At 43.7% G+C, this 18,630-nt stretch overlaps 1 protein-coding gene across 1 annotated transcript in view; it reads right to left on the bottom strand.

The window, feature by feature from the left end:
• Window positions 1-18,630, bottom strand: part of LOC124594367 (serine protease nudel) — a 184,126-nt gene that overhangs the window by 106,555 nt on the left and 58,941 nt on the right. The window contains exon 7 of the mRNA XM_047132735.1: window positions 5,522-5,666. Coding sequence (XP_046988691.1) covers window positions 5,522-5,666 — 145 coding nt within the window. The remainder of the gene's footprint in view (window positions 1-5,521; window positions 5,667-18,630) is intronic.

The raw sequence follows: 18,630 nt of genomic DNA, 5'->3' as shown, positions 1-18,630 counted from the left end.
CCGGCCGGCACCCTGGTTAGGTCTTCAGTTCGCAATATCGGGTGATAACTAACATTATTTATAGGCGTCTCTGTACCTGTGATCAGGCAGATGCTTTCAACTGTAATAAAGAGTCCTTTTAAGCATTCATCCACTTTTCGTGTTTCGTAAATGTCAACGTGATACATGATTCACGTTCACGGCATACGTGAAACGTACTAGATGAGGGGGAAAAAAAACAGTGAAGCACCCAGAAGGGGAATAGGAAACGAAATGAAACTTCAGGGGCTGAGAGGCGTGTGATATTATTCCAGTGTTACAAAATCGAGTTAAGTTTCTAAATTGTCAATATGACGTTGCATACCCCCTCTGGCTTGTATGCATGCACTGATTTAGTTTGAAGGGGAGTCATGAGACCGTTGTATTTTCTTCTTAGACAAGCTAGCCTACAACTGCTGCTAATGGTGATTGATATCCTGGTTATTGACGGTAGAATGAAGTTGACGATTGAGCTGGTCCCACACGTTCTGTCAGGACAGATGTGGGGATCTTGCCGGCCACGACAGTACCCCAACGTCATGCAGACAATTTGTAGACACACGAGCAACGTCCTGTCGAAAAAATTCACCATAATGAAGCCACATGAGAGTAACACATGAGTGCGCAATATGTCAGTGATGTGCTTGTGTGATGTCAGAGTTCCTTCAATACCAGCGATGACCTGCAATCATACCCCATGGTTCCCCCAAGCCATTGCACCAGAAGTGAAATCACTTTGACTCTCCAAAACAGTCGAAGAATGGGGCCTATTCCTATATCGCCACCACACTCGCTGACAATGGTCATCCAGGGTAGTGCAGAACCGCAGTTCATCGCTTAACGCCATGTGACGCCAATGATCAACAGCTAGTGCTTCCCAGACACAGTACCGCTTTAAAACGCAACCTTTATGTGTTGTGGTATTAACAGTAGCCTATGCGTGGCAACAGTAATTCCCTAGTCCGGCTACTGCTGAAGTCCTACCAATGGTGCGGGATGACAGAAAGTGTTTCAAAGAGTCCATTACTTGTTCTAGGATGGCAGGCGCACATATGAAGGGGCACAATGTGCTTGGTACACAATATGGCAATCATTGTGGTGATCAGATGTGGTCTAACGGAATCTCGCGTACCTGCCCTCACGTTCCGACGCAGTCAAACATCGGTCTACCATCACATCTGAATGCCCTAAATATCTGGATATTCCACGATTCCACCAGACGACGAAACGGAGATACAGAATGAGTTTCAAACAATGTCAGATGCCAGTAAAGCTTCCTCTCCCGAGTACACGGCACAGCCGCGTCCTTCACAGTGATCGCTATGCGCCCGACGCTGTTCATACCTATTGTGTAGCCTATTAGGCCTGGCAACAAAAGTAATCTCGAACAACACTAATGCACATCCGTGTCGCCGGCCGGAGTGACCGAGCGGTTCTAGGCGCTACAGTCTGGAACCGCGCGACGCTACGGTCGCAGGTTTGAATCCTGCCTCGGGCATGGATGTGTGTGATGTCCTTAGGTTAGTTAGGTTTATGTAGTTCTAAGTTCTAGGGGACTGATGACCTCAGAAGTTAAGTCCCATAGTGCTCAGAGCGATTTGAACCATTTTTGAACTCCCGTGGCAGAAAGTTGCAACTCTAATCGTTTATAAAACTCGCCGATGGTGTGTACATGTACGAAGTTTCATTGGCATTCGATCTTGCCTTCTGGCTGTTTCACTCTTTTTGTCAGGTACCGTAATTAACAGTTGTCTGGAAGCTACGAGGGGAACTCAGTAGATAATGCAACACATTTTTTTTCCTCGGCCGATTTTAGTTGAAAAAAATGTGGAATTTGTTGAGGGACATCGTCGAATAATACCGCATCAGCGCCATCATCTCATGAAGTTCCGATAGGTGGAGGCGCTATACGTAGTCTTCAAAATGTCGTCTGTAACGTAGGTGCGTTCCAAGCAGAGAGCTGTGGTTGAGTTCCTTTTGGCAGAAAACCAGACCATCGCAGATATTCATAGGTGCTTGCAGAATGTCTATGGAGGTCTGGCAGTGAACAACAGTACGGTGAGTCGTTGGGCGACGCGTCTGTCGTCACAACGTCGCTAAAACTGTCCGATCTCCCTCGTGCTGGCTGGCTGCACACGGCTGTGACTCCTCGTTGCCAAAAAAGTGTAAACAAACTTCTTCTTCTCCATCCCAAAGCAAGACCTCACGCAAGTCTGCGCACTTGAGAGGAACTCACGAAACTTCACTGAACTGTTCTTCGGCATCCACCCTACAGCCCGCATGTCGCATCTTCCGACTTCCATCTGTTTGGTCCAATGAAGGATGCATCCAGCGGGAAGCAGTACGTGGATGATGGGGAGGTTACTGATGCAACGAGTCGTCGGCTCCGACGTCGACCAGTAGAGCGGTACCATGCGGGCATACAGGGCCTCACAGTAGGATGGTGTAAGGCCGCCCCATCACACTGAATGGAGATTATGTTAACAACTACAGTTTTGTAGCCAGAAGAGTTGGGAATAGTATGGTGTATTACACTGAAGCGCCAAAGAAACTGGTACAGCCACGCGTATTCAAATACAGAGATGTGTAAACAGGCAGAACAAGTGCCTTGTACAGTTGTTAGATCGGTTATGCTGCTACAATGACAGGTTATCAAGATTAATGTGAGTTCGAACGTGATGTTTTAGTTGGCGCACGAGGGATGGGACACAGGATCTCCAAGGTAGCGATGAAGTGGAGATTTTCCCTTACGAACATTTCATGAGTGTACCGTGAATATGAGGAATCCGGTGAAACATCAAAACTCCGACATCACTGCGGCCGGAAAAAGATGCTGCAAGAAGGGGACCAACGACGACTGAAGAGAATCGTTCAACATGACAGAAGTGCGACTCTTCCACAAATGGGTGCAGATTTCAATGCTGGGCCATCATCAAGTGTCAGCGTGCGAACCATTCAACGAAACATCATCGATATGGACTTTCGGAGACGAAGGTCCGCTCGTGTGCCCTTGATGACTGCATGGCACAAGGTTTTACGCCACTCCTGGACCCGTCAACACCGACATTGGACTGTTGACGTCTGGATACATGTTGCCTAGACGGACGAGTCGCGTTTCAAATTGTGTCGAGCGGATGGACGTGTACGTCTATGCAGACAACCTTATGAATCTATGGAACCTGCATGTCAGCAAGGGACTGTTCAAGCTGGTGGAGGCTCTGTAATGGCTTGCAGCTTGTGCAGTTGGAGTGATGTGGGAAACCTGATACATCTAGATACGACTGTGACAGGTGACACGTACATAAGCATCATGTCTGACCACCTGCATCCATTCATGTCCATTGAGCATTCCGACGGACCTGGGCAATTCCAGCAGGACAATGGGTCACCCCACAGGCCCAGAATTGCTACAGAGTGGCTCCAGGAACACTCCCCTAAGTTTAAAAACTTACGCTGGCCACCAAACTCCCCAGACATGAACATTATTCAGCATATTTGGGACGCCTTGCGACGTGCTGTTCAGAAGAGATCTCCATCACGGCGTACTCTTACGGATTTATGGACAGCCCTGCAGGGTTTATGGCATCAGGTCCCTCCATCACTACTTCAGACACTAGTTGAGTCCATGACACGTCGTGTTGCGGCACTTTAGCGTGCTCGCGGGGCCCCTAAACGATATTAGGCAGGCGTACCAGTTTCTTTGGCACTTTAGGGTACAATCGTGAATAAAACCATCATGTTGTTGTTGTGGTCTTCAGTCCTGAGACTGGTTTGATGCAGCTCTCCATGCTACTCTATCCTGTGCAAGCTTCTTCATCTCCCAGTACCTACTGCAATCTACATCCTTCCGAATCTGCTTAGTGTATTCATCTCTTGGTCCCCCTCTACGATTTTTACCCTGCACGCTGCCCTCCAATGCCAAATTTGTGATCCCTTGATGCCTCAGAACATGTCCTACCAACCGGTCGTTTCTTCTTGTCAACTTGTGCCACAAACTCCTCTTCTTCCCAATTCTATTCAATACCTCCTCATTAGTTGTGTGATCTACTCATCTAATCTTCAACATTCTTCTGTAGCACCACATTTCGAAAGCTTTTATTCTCTTCTTGTCTAAACTATTTATCGTCTATGTTTCACTTCCATACATGGCTAAACTCCATACAAATACTTTCAGAAACGAATTCCTGACACTAAAATCTATAGTCGATATTAACGAATTTCTCTTCTTCAGAAACGCTTTCCTTGCCATTGCCAGTGTACATTTTATATGCTCTGTACTTCGACCATCATCAGTTATTTTGCTCCCCAAATAGCGATAGTCATTTAATACCTTAAGTGTCTCATTTCCTAATCTAATTCCCTCAGCATCATCCGACTTAATTCGATTAAATTCCATTATCCTCGTTTTGCATTTGTTGATGTTCATCTTATATCCTCCTTTCAAGACACTGTCCATTCCGTTGAACTGTTCATCCAAGTCCTTTGCAGTCTCTGACAGAATTACAATGTCATCGGCGAATCTCAAAGTTTTTATTTCTTCTCCATGGATTTTAATTCTTATTCCGAATTTTTCTTTTGTTTCGTTTACTGCTTGCTCAATATACAGATTGAATAACATCGGGGAGAGGTTACTACCCTGTCTCACTCCCTTCCCAACCACTGCTTCCCTTTCGTGCCCCTCGACTCTTATAACTGCCATCTGGTTTCTGTACAAATTGTGAATAGCCTTTCGCTCCCTGTATTTTACCCCTGCCACCTTTAGAATTTCAAAGAGAGTATTCTAGTGAACATTGTCAAAAGCTTTCTCTAAGTCTACAAATGCTAGAAACGTAGGTTTGCCTTTCCTTAATCTTTCTTCTAAGATAAGTCGTAGGGTCAGTATTGCCTCAAGTGTTCCTATATTTCTACGGAATCAAAAACTGATCTGCCCCGAGGTCGGCTTCTACCAGTTTTTCCATTCGTCTGTAAAGAATTCGCGTTAGTATTTTGCAGCTGTGACTTATTAAACTGATAGTTCGGTAATTTTCACATCTGTCAATATCTGCTTTCTTTGGGATTGGAATTATTATATTCTTCTTGAAGTCTGAGGGTATTTCGCCTGTCTCATACATCTTGCTACCAGATGGTAGAATTTTGTCAGGACTGGCTCTCCTAAGGCCGTCAGTAGTTCTAATGGAATGTTGTCCACTCCCGGGGCCTTGTTTCGACTCAGGTCTTTCAGTGCCCTGCTTTCAGAAAAAAATTGTGTAGCATTATTTATTGAAGCTCCCTTGTATAAACTTGTTGGAAGTGGAGCGCTGTAAGCCGTTGCTGTTGGCTAATAGTGTTTTGCAATTATCTGTACTATGCCTGTTAAAAAAAACATATCGATATATCGACGAATTTCCCATCGATATATCGATATACAAACAAGTTCTCCGATGTTTTCCAGAGTCAATAAGGATATGTTTTTAAATATCTACAAATCGCACCCCCGACATCGATAGTGCCGGTGTGTGTGTACCTGCAGAGCAGCGGCCCCCCGCTGTCGCCCTGGCAGGCGTCGCGGCCGCCCTGCCGCAGCCCCGCGCACAGCTCGCCGCCGCGCTCGTCCTCCGCGTGTGTGCAGCGCTCCAGCACCGGCACCATCACCTCGCGCAGGTGGTCCGCTGTAACACAACACCACACACACACGTCTCTTACACAACTGGCATCGTCACGGCACAAGCAGTAGCAGCTCGCAGGCACGGCGCTACACCCAAAACTGACGTCGTTTGCCCACTTACCACACGTAGCTTGGACTCGGCTACTTACACTACTGGCCATTAAAATTGCTACACCAAGAAGAAATGCAGATGATAAACGGGTATTCGTCGGACAATTATATTATACTGGATCTGACATGTGATTACATTTTCACGCAATTTGGGTGCATAGATCCTGAGAAATCAGTACCCACAACAACCACCTCTGGCCGTAATAACGGCCTTGATACGCCTGGGCATTGAGTCAAACAGAGCTTGGATGGCGTGTACAGGTACAGCTGCCCATGCAGCTTCAACACGATACCACAGTTCATCAAGAGTAGTGACTGGCGTATTGTGACGAGCCAGTTGCTCGGCCACCATTGACCATACGTTTTCAATTGGTGAGAGATCTGGAGAATGTGCTGGCCAGGGCAGCAGTCGAACATTTTCCGTATCCAGAAAGGCCCGTACAGGACCTGCAACATGCGGTCGTGCATTATCCTGCTGAAATGTAGGGTTTCGCAGGGATCGAATGAAGGGTAGAGCCACGGGTGGTAACACATCTGAAATGTAACGTCCACTGTTCACAGTGCCGTCAATGCGAACAAGAGGTGACCGAGACGTGTAACCAATGGCATCCCATACCATCACGCCGGGCGATACGCAAGTATGGCGATGACGAATACACGCTTCCAATGTGCGTTCACCGCGATGTCGCCAAACACTTAAGCGACCATCATCATGCTGTAAACAGAACTTGGATTCATCCGAAAAAATGACGTTTTTGCCATTCGTGCACTCAGGTTCGTCGTTGAGTACACCATCGCAGGCGCTCCTGTCTGTGATGCAGCGTCAAGGGTAACCGCAGCCATGGTCTCCGAGCTGATAGTCCGTGCTGCTGCAAACGTCGTCGAACTTTTCGTGCAGATGGTTGTTGTCTTGCAAACGTCCCCATCTGTTGATTCAGGGATCGAGACGTGGCTGCACGATCCATTACAGCCATGCGGATAAGATGCCTGCCATCTCGAATGCTAGTGATACGAGGCCGATGCGGATAAGATGCCTGCCATCTCGAATGCTAGTGATACGAGGCCGTTGGGATCCAGCACGGCGATCCGTATTACCCTCCTGAATCCACCGATTCCATATTCTGCTAACAGTAATTGGATCTCGACCAACGCGAGCAGCAATGTCGCGATACGATAAATCGCAATCGCGATAGGCTACAATCCTATCTTTATCAAAGTCGGAAACGTGATGGTACGCATTTCTCCTCCTTACACGAGGCATCAAAACAACGTTTCACCAGGCAACGCCGATCAACTGCTGTTTGCGTATGAGAAATCGGTTGGATACTTTCCTCATGTCAGCACGTTGTAGGTATCTCCACCGGCGCCAACCTTGTGTGAATGCTCTAAAAAGCTAACCACTTGTATATCACAGCATCTTCTTCCTGTCGGTTACATTTCGCGTCTGTAGCACGTCATCTTCGTGGTGTAGCAATTTTAATGGCCAGTAGTGTATATTGTGCATTTCCTAGTGCTAAAATTAAATAGCAGCACTGTCCTTGTTTTCCGCTTGAGAAATACCAGGTAAGGTATAATGTATGTTTAAATATGTAAACTTATTTCTGTGATTTTTGTAGTGAAATGTTGGTATTTTCGGTTTGCTTCATGTTGCACGGAGGAGATCCTGACAAGTGATACGTCGGTGTTCCAACGGCGCAAGCAAGTCGGCAGTGCGGGTCACTATCCCGTGAGAGCCGACGGTCCGCGGTCTGCGTGAACGTTGGGGCACCATTGTCAGCATCATCTCTGCGCTTTGTTAAAAATTGATTTTGAAATGAGTATACAAAAATGTATGTTATACATAAGGTCTTGAACTTGCATGACTGTTGTATGTTTTCAGCAATCGTAAAATAATCTGAATGTAAACTTAATGTGTGTCAACTACGTCTACTGAAAATATACTGAAGTTAGTGAAGTTCGATTTCTTACAAGAAAATTCTAGAAGGCCTCAGACTGATGTTTATTCGAAGGTTATCTCTTCTATTTCAATCCGATAGTGACTGATGAAACCAATTTTGAAGTTGTTGATGGATAAGGTAATTTCGATAAAATACCGCTCGACGTGATATGGACCCTCCACGGTAGCCGAGAGCGCTAACGCGCTGCTTCCTGGACTAGGGTACGCGCGCGGGCCCCGGATCGAATCCGCCCGGCGGATTGACGACGTCGGCCGGTATGCCGGCCATCCTGGATGTCGTTTTTAGGTGGTTTTCCACATGCCACTAGGTGAATACCGGGCTGGTCTCCCAGTTCCGCCTCAGTTACACGACTCACAGACATTTGAAAAACGTTCGCACTATTTCATGACTTACACTAGATACAGACAGCTGAGGTACACTAATTCCGTCCCGGGGGATTCGGGGTGGCGGCGGGAAGGGCATCCGGCCACCCTGCGCAACTAACACGGCCAAATCCGTCATAACAAAGGAGACCTCGCGTTCGAGCGGGACAAAGGCCCGAGAAAGAAGGAAAGAAAGAAACTGCTCGACGGGATATAGGCAACAGTGAAGGGTTTCCTCATTGTGGAAAGTGCCCGACTTAAGTTTAGAAAGCGTTATATCACCGAAAACAGCTGCCTGCGTCTAGTGTAAGTCATGAAATAGTGCGAACGTTTTTCAAATGTCTGTGAGTCGTGTAACTGAGGCGGAACTGGGGGACCAGCCCGGTATCTGATCTCGGTGGTCATTTAAGTAATCGATATCGTTATGCAATGTTTACCTTCGTCTTAAAATCTGTGAGGCTTACTGACCAACGTTTTGGATTAAAGAGATATCTGACTGATAAGTGAACATTGGAACTTACACGAATAATAATTATTACTGTTTCCCGTCAGTTAATGAACAGTATTTAAGAAGAAAGTAATCGGAAGTGATATATTTTGACTTTAAGCATGAGAACTGTTAAATAATATCCCTAGTCAATCAGATTTTATCTAGTGGATGTGTCATTGTTTTAGCGCAGCGAAAGGCTATTCTTACACGACGAAGACAGTTTATTAAAAATCTGAAAAAATAGTCACTTCTCATCTGAGCAGATAAAACGAGCCTGATATCCATGGATTTAACGGGAAGTGGAATATATTTACGACAAAGGAAGATATAAAATCATTTATGAAGTCATTTTCTAATGTGGTGTAGTTCCGCCTGTAAAGGTCATCTACAGCGTGGGCCAAATAAAAGTGGCACGGAGAAGAGAGCAGAGAGAAGGAAATAAAGTAGTAATCTGACAACAGCAGCTGTTGAAAGTGACCACCACTCCGGTCTCGAGTTATAAGACGATTTATGAAAAAGTCTCTCCGAAGACCATTCACAGCGGGGGGAAAAAAAGTCGACACTGCCGCCAATTTGGCAGCATTTAACTTCAATGACTGCCTAAAAGGCATTATAGAAGTTACAAACGCTCTCGAACTAGAGATCGGGTAGCCTGTTACAATTTCTGCACAAAAGCTGACGAAAAGTATACCCACCGAGCAGAGCAGCAGATGACAGAAACTGCCAAACAGGCCCGCAGGACCACCATGGCAACGAAGAAGATGGAGGACCTTCTTTTGGATCTGGAAGGTTTATTGCATGCTCCAGGGATCGATGACTAGACGCATGTGTAACTTAGCTACAAAAAAAAGTAACCCAAAATTTTAAAACTTTTTTTCCGAAGCTGTATTTTTCAAATTGGCTGGAAATGAAACTTGAGAGCAGTGCATACAATTTATTCGGAATTTAACGCCGGAAGCTAAACTCAGTTCTCTTATCAGTGTACGTAGCCGTTTTGTGCTACCTTTAAAAGTCGACATTTTCAAAAGTTGACATTTAGGTGCAAGCTTTTCTCTACATTTTATGGGCGAAGAAAATGACATTTTTTTTGTTTTTGACAAATGACCTTCTTCTTATAACTTATTATTTTCAATTTCCATCTGACTGCTGACAGAAAATACATTGAAAATATCTTATACCAAATATTTTTGTCACACGTCCAGTAGGAGTGCATCGGGAATTTTCGCCGATAACTAATGTTTAGGCTGCAAAGGTAAAAGATTTCATAAAGACAAAACTGTGCGGAATATAACTTTATAATCAGATTTAGCGTTTATTTTATATTTCACTTGAAAAAAACACACGAAAATCACCTATTTTTCTTGGGTTAAAAGAAGGCTACCCTCACAAACGTGGCTTACACACAGGCGAACTTGCGTCAACGAACGGGAATTACCTCTTGTGTAAACGGTAGGCGAGTGCGAGCGAACTGAATTTGATTGTGTTCGGTTCGCATTCACTCGTGATCCACTGGCTGTCGGTCTGTTAGCGAACCATCAAAAGATGTTCTTGTCCTCTCCGCTTCGGCGCTAACTGTACAGAAAACTTCTGCCTGGTACCTTGCTAATTCTGTTGACGTTGGTTGCGTGAGCAATGCAGTGTTATGAAGAGAATGCAATCTTGCTGACAGAAAAATATAGATATCATAGGTACTATGGGAGGAGTCATAAGCACTATATTTCAGATTTCATTAATCGTACTTGATTGACATTATTTTGCTGTTAGGTACTCAAACAAAATTCTTGAAGTGCTTTGCATATGTCACTGCAGACATCAGAAACTATACGAGATATAGCTGCTAGTGAAATGTGAAACCATCACTAACGTAAATGACTCCAGTTGCTAAAAACCACAGTGTAAACGTTAGCCTTTCTTCAAGTTATGTTGATCATAAAAAATTAACGTTCTACTTTTAAATATCCTCCTCAATTGCGACGGGAAGCTAGCGAAAAGCGCCCATTGACATATGCTCAGACTTTAGAATCAAGGAAACCAGGAGCTGCAATTCAGTGTTAAGTGCATACCGTCCACGCATTTCACGCTTACTTACAAAGTCAGACACTTTATTTTTTCTTTTCCTGTTCCTCTTTGCTTATTCCCTCAACATCAGTGCGTTCGCCACGCAAAATAATCCTTTGTCAGTATCAAAGTTTTGCATTGTCTCTCAATCTATAATATAATCCTGTGCGACGATTATTAGCGAGAAAAAACATTAATGAAGCCTTCATAGGCCATGCTTCGATCGTGTTGTCCGTTCTTTCTTCACAGATACAAGCGAATGGTAGTTAATACAAGCGAGTTGTTTCCGAATCCTCATTCGCTTCTGTTCGCTTCCATTCACTTCGGTGTAAACCAGGCATAAGCACGCCCCTTATCCCTTTGAGAGCCTCCACACAGGACAGACTGGTCGCAGCAATCCATCACCACGACACGTGCTCTATCCGCGAATCGCATATTGCAACGGTCGATCGCTGATTGCTCCTAATTCCCAAGCAATCTAATCAATCGCATACGATGTGTGGTAACATGTCTCCATGGCTAATACACGTTTGTCTACCTAATAAGTGTGATTTTGTCTTGTTTCGTTTCGTTATGCCCGCCTGGAGTACGAACTTATGTTAAAATTTATTGTTATTTAGGGAGCCCGAACCAGTCTTAGTTAAGGCGCAGTTACCACTTAAGAAGGAAAACAAATGTTAATGCTGTTAGAATTTCCAGTTCTTAGCATATTCAAGCTTGTGCAGTAGAAGTAGCAAGTCACTGAAGTTCATAGTACACACTGGACGCCAGATGACGATTTTGAATTATTTGTGAAACAATAGACGGATTATAAACGTTCTAAACTCCGAAACAGAACGAGGTAATGTTAAACCGACGCCCGCCCGGCTAGCCGCGCGGTCTAACGCGCTGATTCCCGAGCGGGAAGGCGTGCCGGTCCCCGGCACGAATCCGTCCGGCGGATTAGTGTGGAGGTCCGATGTGCCGGCCAGCCTGTGGATGGTTTTTAAGACGGTTTTCCATCTAGCACGGCGAATGCGGACTGGTTCCCCGTATTCCGCCTCAGTTACACTATGTCGGCGATTGCTGCGCGAACACTGTCTCCACGTACGCGTACGCCATAATTACTCTACCATGCAAACATTTGGGGTTACACTCGTCTGGTATGAGACGTCCCGGGGGAGGAGGGGGAGGGGAGAGGGGGTTCTACTGGGGGCCAAACCGCACAATAACCCTGGTTTCAATGAGGGGTGGCAGTGGGGTGGGTGGACTGCTGTGGCCTGTCTTGGGGTTGGGAACCACTGAGGGCTACGGCGGGACGAGGCCTCTCCGTCGCTTCTAGGTCCCCAGTTTAGATACACAATACACACAATGTTAAATCGACATTTTAATATAAATGTTTAGTACATACCTATTCTACCGCTACTTAAGGGGCTCAAATCTAATTCTCCCTCATACAGTTTGCAACAAGAGTCACAGAAATCAGTAGTGCTGTTATCATTAAAATTTCTATAGAAACAACGAGATTGCAGTGCCATTTTACAGCTTATTATTTAAAATTAACTGAGATTTCCTCATTATAGTGCTTTTTCCTTCAACATAAACATAAGCTCAGAAATTTTAACATCTTAATACAAGTATTCAACAGTCTTCCTTAAAAATATTCTCACATAATTAATGGGTCTCTTTTTGAAACCCTATAATTGTGCCCAATTGCGACGCAAAAGAGTGAAATTTGGCTCAAAGGTGCCTACAACCTATCTCTGTAATGGGACAAAAGCGTGGCGTTCTGCAATCTTACTCTCGGACACGGCGACGCTTCAAACAGAAACGCTAAGAAAAGGCCAGACCTGAGAAGTTTATCTGGGGTGTAAGGTGGGTCAGTGATGTCACACTGACACCAAACACCACAACTCTTTCGAACTCCACAGGGGACGTGTCACACGATGCGAGGGCCGTCACACCCGCTGTTGCCCACATTTCACCTCATCTTTTGACTCCTCTGTGTTGGAGGTCAGAACTGCGACGCCCACGTTAAAATCACCCAGTTTTCTTATTGGTGGCCGACGGAAATATTTCACACACACTGCCGCTGAGAATCGACACGGAAAGGCCTCAGAAGGTGGCATAAAAAGCGTCAATGAAACAACCCATTCACTTGGAGCGTTGATTTGCACACATTCCGTGCTCGAAAACGAGTTTTCAGTGCCGCGAGCAACAGGACGACGTTCTCGACAACGTTTGGCACTGCTGGCACCACTTCCTCGAGAGGGTGTTTATCTTATACTTTCGGCGTCGTTTAAGAAGGGATTTTTCGAAAGTTCATCTCGGAGAGGGTGAAATAGGGACTGAAAGGTTTTTTGAAAACATGTCGCTAGTAAGGCAATTTTGAAGCTAAACTACGAAAATCGGTATCTGGTTTCTCGGTCAGAAATAAAGAAATGCTTGTTTCAGCATTTTTTGAAATTTAACCCCTGTGGAGAGACAATAGTGGTTGAAAGATTTTTTGAAAATAATTCATTACTAAAGAACTACTAATGTATTTCTAAAGCTGGATCTATGAAAATTGGTATTTGAGTTCTCTGTTAGAAGTAAAAAAAAAGTGTAATAGTGCTTTTGAAAATTCAACCCCTACAGACAAGTTTTATGAAATATTTGATTAAGAATGTATTTTTAAAGCTAAATCTATGAAAATTTGAATTTGGCGTATTGGTTGAAATGAAAAATACGTGTTTCACTTGTTTTAGAAATTGAACCCGTATGGGGGAATGGGGGTGAAAGAGAGGATGAAAGTTTTACAGTTTTAATGGAAGTATTTCATTATGGAAGCATTTTTGAAGCTACAGATGTGAAAATTTTTATTTGGCTTCTCTGTTAGAAATAAAAAAAAAAATACACTTTTCATTGTTTTTGGATACTCAACCCCTTAGGTGGTGAAATAGAGCGTGGTGAAATGTTTTATGGAAATATTTCATTGTGAAAGCATTTTTAAAGCTATATCTATATATGACAACTGATATTTCGTTTCTCAGTTAGAAATGAAACAATACGTGTTTCAATGTTTTTGGAAATTCAGCCCCTAACGGGGTGGAATAGGGCCAGACTGAGGCCAGACTGATTCACTGACCCACCAGCGCCCAGCCCAAACCCCTAAGAACAGAAACTTTAAATCTGCCGAAATACTGTAAGCATCTTTCAATAAGGGATTTTTCAAAATTATATTTCTAGCCCGATGAAATTGGAAATGATAGGCTTTTTGAAAATTTGTCGCTATTAAGGCAATTTTGAAACTAGAACTACGCTAATTGCTATTTGGTTTCTCAATCAGAAATAAAAAAATCCTTTTAAAGAAACCGGTATTTCACTTCTCGATTAGACACAAAGAAATATGTTTCAGAGGTGAAGTTTCTATGGGAACACCACCACAAGAACGCAGAAGGCGTGAATGATTAATAAAAACCTTGGACTCCAGCTGTCAGACTCGCTTTTTGGTCAGAAGTACATTCGGCAAAAACCACACTTCTATGACCTTATTTAACGTGAAAAGTTTAGAAGATGTTGCAATTTGTGAAGGGCTTAAAAAATCAACGAACGAAAAAAAAAGGTTGTGCAGACCATTCAGTCTACGCGAGAGAAGCAGTGGGCGCTAAGCTTATATATATGTAATATATAATAATGTTGGTGAAAGGACAGCGTTGTAACAGATCCTCGCTTATTGTAAATTTCTGCGAAAATATGCATCGATTTTAACTTGGCATGTGTCATCTTTATATTTTTCTTATATTATTTTAATCAAGAGGCCGTCTATAGTTGCCACATATAATGCTTTCCAATCTAGATTCCTTGGAACAGTATCACGTGCTTTTTTTTTTTTTTTTTTTTTAAATGAAAAACCATCCACCTGAGGCCGGACAAATCTACGTATCCCCGGCTGTTGGGAAATGGCTGACTATGACACCCGGGCAGACTGGAAACTTCGAAGGCATCAAATAATACGTGCAACTTCCTGTACGTCTCTTTATTATGGAGATTACCTCTGTTTTGTTAGGGTTTGGCTAATGTCTCCGTTTCCAAAAGTTCTCATTCAATAACGTGAAGTCACACACAGTCCTTGATATCTTTGTTCTGTCACATTAATGCCAGGTTTCCTGTATAGGAGATTTTCTTTGAGCTAGTGGGTGGCATGTCACCCATACAGAAATTTAACAGAATGGGAACCAGGAGTGATCCTTGAGGCAGGGCATTGTTCAGGGTTCTCCGCATGTCCTTAATCCGTTTAGAAGCGACAACACTGTTGTCAAAACTTGAGTCACAAATTCCACTTAGCCGTACCTGGGGGACATTTTTCTGTCGTTGTTAACGCATCACCTATCGAGGATAAAGCATTTCTTCTTGCGCTAGTTGTTGAGGCATTTGATAGTACGCAGAATCCTAGGTATATTCGAATGTGTTCAGAAATCCTTGTGATAGCGAGCAGAAGACTGCCCTCAGGCGGAAGGCCGCTACTTTAAGTAAAGCTTTGTAAACTATTCGTAAAATGTGGCAGTAGGTAAGCGCAATAAATATTTACTTCAGCTCACTACTGTGGATGATAGTCTCATAACAAGAAAAACAAGTGTTTTCGGCACCACGGTCATACTACTGCTTCTCTTGTCTGAGTAAAAGCGGGTAGCAGGAGTGTAACAACCGTCGCAGAGTCCGCCTAGTATCACATCCGTGAAAAATACAGGAATACGTTATCGGGAACTGGAAGGGAAAACGGAAATTCCATCTTTATATAGCACCTGTAAGTGCTTAAAATAGAAAAAAAGTATTATGCTTTACCTTAAAATCTTGTATGTTAGTTGAATAATGCATTTAACAAAATATAAGAAGTGAATAGGGGCTCCGCAGTTCATGCGTTCTAAGGGCTTTGTGAGACGTCAAACCGGTTCTGCGGTGAGACGCTTTTGTACACTACCAAAACATATCTTCTTTAAGACAAAAGCAAAAACCACTATGAACACCTGTAAAACACGTGAGAGTGCAGGAAACGTAGGAAATGGTCATTGTTAAATGACCTTTTCGTGCAATACAGACCAGTGACCACTCTGAATAAAATATTTTCGAGCTTTCAGCCTCGTCAGGTGGTTAAAATACCACGAGCTTTCGACCAAGCTGTCCTTCGCCATTGTCAAGTGGAATGACTGCTGATTCTGGTACGGATAGACGACGTTACAGCGCGAAGCCCTTTAGTTCCAGCTGTTGCAGACCTCTTTATGGACAGTTTTGAAGTATTACCTTACACGCGGCCCCTTTAAAACCAATTTGTTTCTTCCGACTGGTTGCCGAAAACTTCTCGAATTCTGAGAACATCTCAGCAGCATTAACAGTAACATCCAACACTCTGCGAAAGTAGAGAAAGACAATGCACTGCCCTTCCTTGACGTCCTTGTCCGCCAGAAACGCAACAGATACCTTGGCCATAGCGCCTACAGATCGATCCCTGCGCGCCAGCAACCATTATGACCCAGCAGAGAAGCGCGTAACGTTACAAATATTGGTAATGATGCAAAAACGGTTGGTTGGTTAGTTGGTTGGTTGGTTTGGAGGAAGGAACCAAACAGCGAAGTCATCTGTCCCAACGGATTAGGAAAGGATGAGGAAGGAAGTTGGCCGTGCCTTTTAAAAGGAACCATCCCGGCAATTGCCTAAGCGATTTAGGGAAATCCCGGAAAACCTAAGTCAGGCTGGCCGGACACGGGTTTGATCCGTCGTCCTCCCGAATACGAGTCCAGTATGCTAACCACTGCGCCACCTTGCTCGGTATGCAAGAACGATATCAGATGCCAACAGCTTGCCCCATGAGCTGAATCACCTACGCAAGGTCTTCAGGAACAACGCCTACAACGTTTGCCGAATAAATGAAGTGATCTCAATCAAGAATCGCAGTAAGTGGGGCAGGAAAAGGAACTCCTTTTTTACCGTTCTGTAGTTTCGTGTCGGACAGTATAAGCCACCTGTAGAAAAGAGACAAAATCAACCCTATATCTAGGCCCACATCAAAAATTTGGCAATTACTGAGATCATTTGAAGATGCGGCAGGTCTCAGAATACCTAGTGTCTACAAGATATCATATGACTATGGCCAATCTCACGTCGGACAAACACTGCGCACTGTAGAACAATGTAGGGAAGAGAGTGCGAGATTTTATCGTATATGCTATCCCGAAAATCCTCTGTAGTTGAGCGTGGTCTAGAATACGTCGCCGAATCAAACTTGACGAAAACTCTGTCGTGGCTCGCAGTAGCGGCTTCTGCGTTTCTGGGTCTGTGTAATTAAAGAAGGCATAGAAATAAAAATCCCTGACAACACCATTACAAGACACGGCGGATTGCAGCTCAGTGCAGTGTTTATCGACGGATGACGTGTTTGAATCGGGCAAGTAGAGTGCAGAGTCAACGTATGCGCATACATGGCGACTCCGTGAGCATAGCCGGCAGCTAGAGTATGTAAGGGCAGCCCATCAGCGGTCATTCCACTTGACATTTTTTTTATTTTATTTGCTGACACTTACAAATGACCTGCCACCTTGTTACTAAGACATATCGTATTTTCACGATATGAAATTTTACGTGCATTCTGTGTGTCGTATGTGATATTTATTATTTTTAATAAGGTTTCATAATGTTGCAGCTTTAAATACTTGCAGACTTGAAAGAAATTAAAAAAACAGAAAACGTTGAAATTGATGATTTATGTATAAAAGATAGGAATTTAATAAGAGTTTAGAAAGATAGAAAAGATGTTATGAAATTGTAACTTTATTACATATTATAAATTCGGAGAAATTTTCTAAAATACCAAGATTCTTGCATTTAAGAAGTCTGAATAAAAATAGTAAGAAAGTGCCTATATTTGTGCTATAGATCCCACCACATATCTGCCTCGGATCTGAGGGCTGGGCAAAGCTTGAAGCCTGTCACATTCGAGGTAGCGTACAAAATACATCTTTAATACTCATTTGAGACATTTATGTGTACAGATGTGCATTTTATTACTCTTATATTACATTTGTTACAGGTCGTATGTGCTTTTTGCAAGGCACAATCGGTACGTTATTTACGCTTTTTCGGCTTCCTTATTTCTACTCATTGCGTGCATTGTGTTTGTGTTCACTGTAAGGCAAAACTTTATCTAAGATTAATAACCATTTATGTCATTTGCACTACAGGTATTACTCTACCTAAGCTTAATAAACAATTACATCACTTACATGTATATACTAATCACACTGTCTGTATCTGTTTCAGGATCTGAGTCTGTTTCTGTGTTTGTGTCGGTGTCATTCCAAGTATCCTTTCCAGTGCTTGTGTGTTTGTCCTTATTTGTTTATATGATTGTTCTTGTTTATATATTTAATGTAAAGTTATGCCATTCAGTAGGTACCAATCGTCTGGCTGCCATAGAATTTGTCCTGTGTTGTGACACTCAGTTCGGGTTGTATGTGTGTGAGTCTGTCAGTATAAAGAAATGTTTTCGAAAGTTCCTAATTCTCCACAAGAGCACCCGGCTGTTCGGCTGAAACCAAACTGATGGAGATGTTCTGGGTATGGACAGTGCTATGTGCAGGATCTATATGTTTTAGCCTCATTGGTTTCTTCATGATTGGAAAAAAGGTATAGATGCAAGGTTCCTTTTCTCGGGCAGGTACCATTTCCCTAGTGTTGAGACCTCTCTGTGACAAATGCCAAGGAGTGCTTGGTTGAAAGGTGGTGGCATTTTAAACACTTGACGCAGCTAGAAGCCTGAGAACGCTTTTTGCAGTGTTACTACCGAGAGACAAGGAAATTTCCTTGGCTGTTCTGTAGTGTTCCCTGATCATGTTACCCGGATTCGTCTCCCTGATGAATATACCGTTTTCGCAGCGGAGCTCCACGCGATCCTGAAGGCACTTGAGCAGATGAATCGTGTTCGGGGCAATCGATTTCTCCTCTGCTCCGAATCTCTTAGTGTCTTACAATCATTGC

This window comes from Schistocerca americana, chromosome 2, assembly GCF_021461395.2.
Source record: "Schistocerca americana isolate TAMUIC-IGC-003095 chromosome 2, iqSchAmer2.1, whole genome shotgun sequence".
In the NCBI taxonomy this organism is placed as follows: Eukaryota; Metazoa; Arthropoda; class Insecta; order Orthoptera; family Acrididae; genus Schistocerca; species Schistocerca americana.
This window is presented reverse-complemented; position numbering and strand designations above follow the sequence as displayed.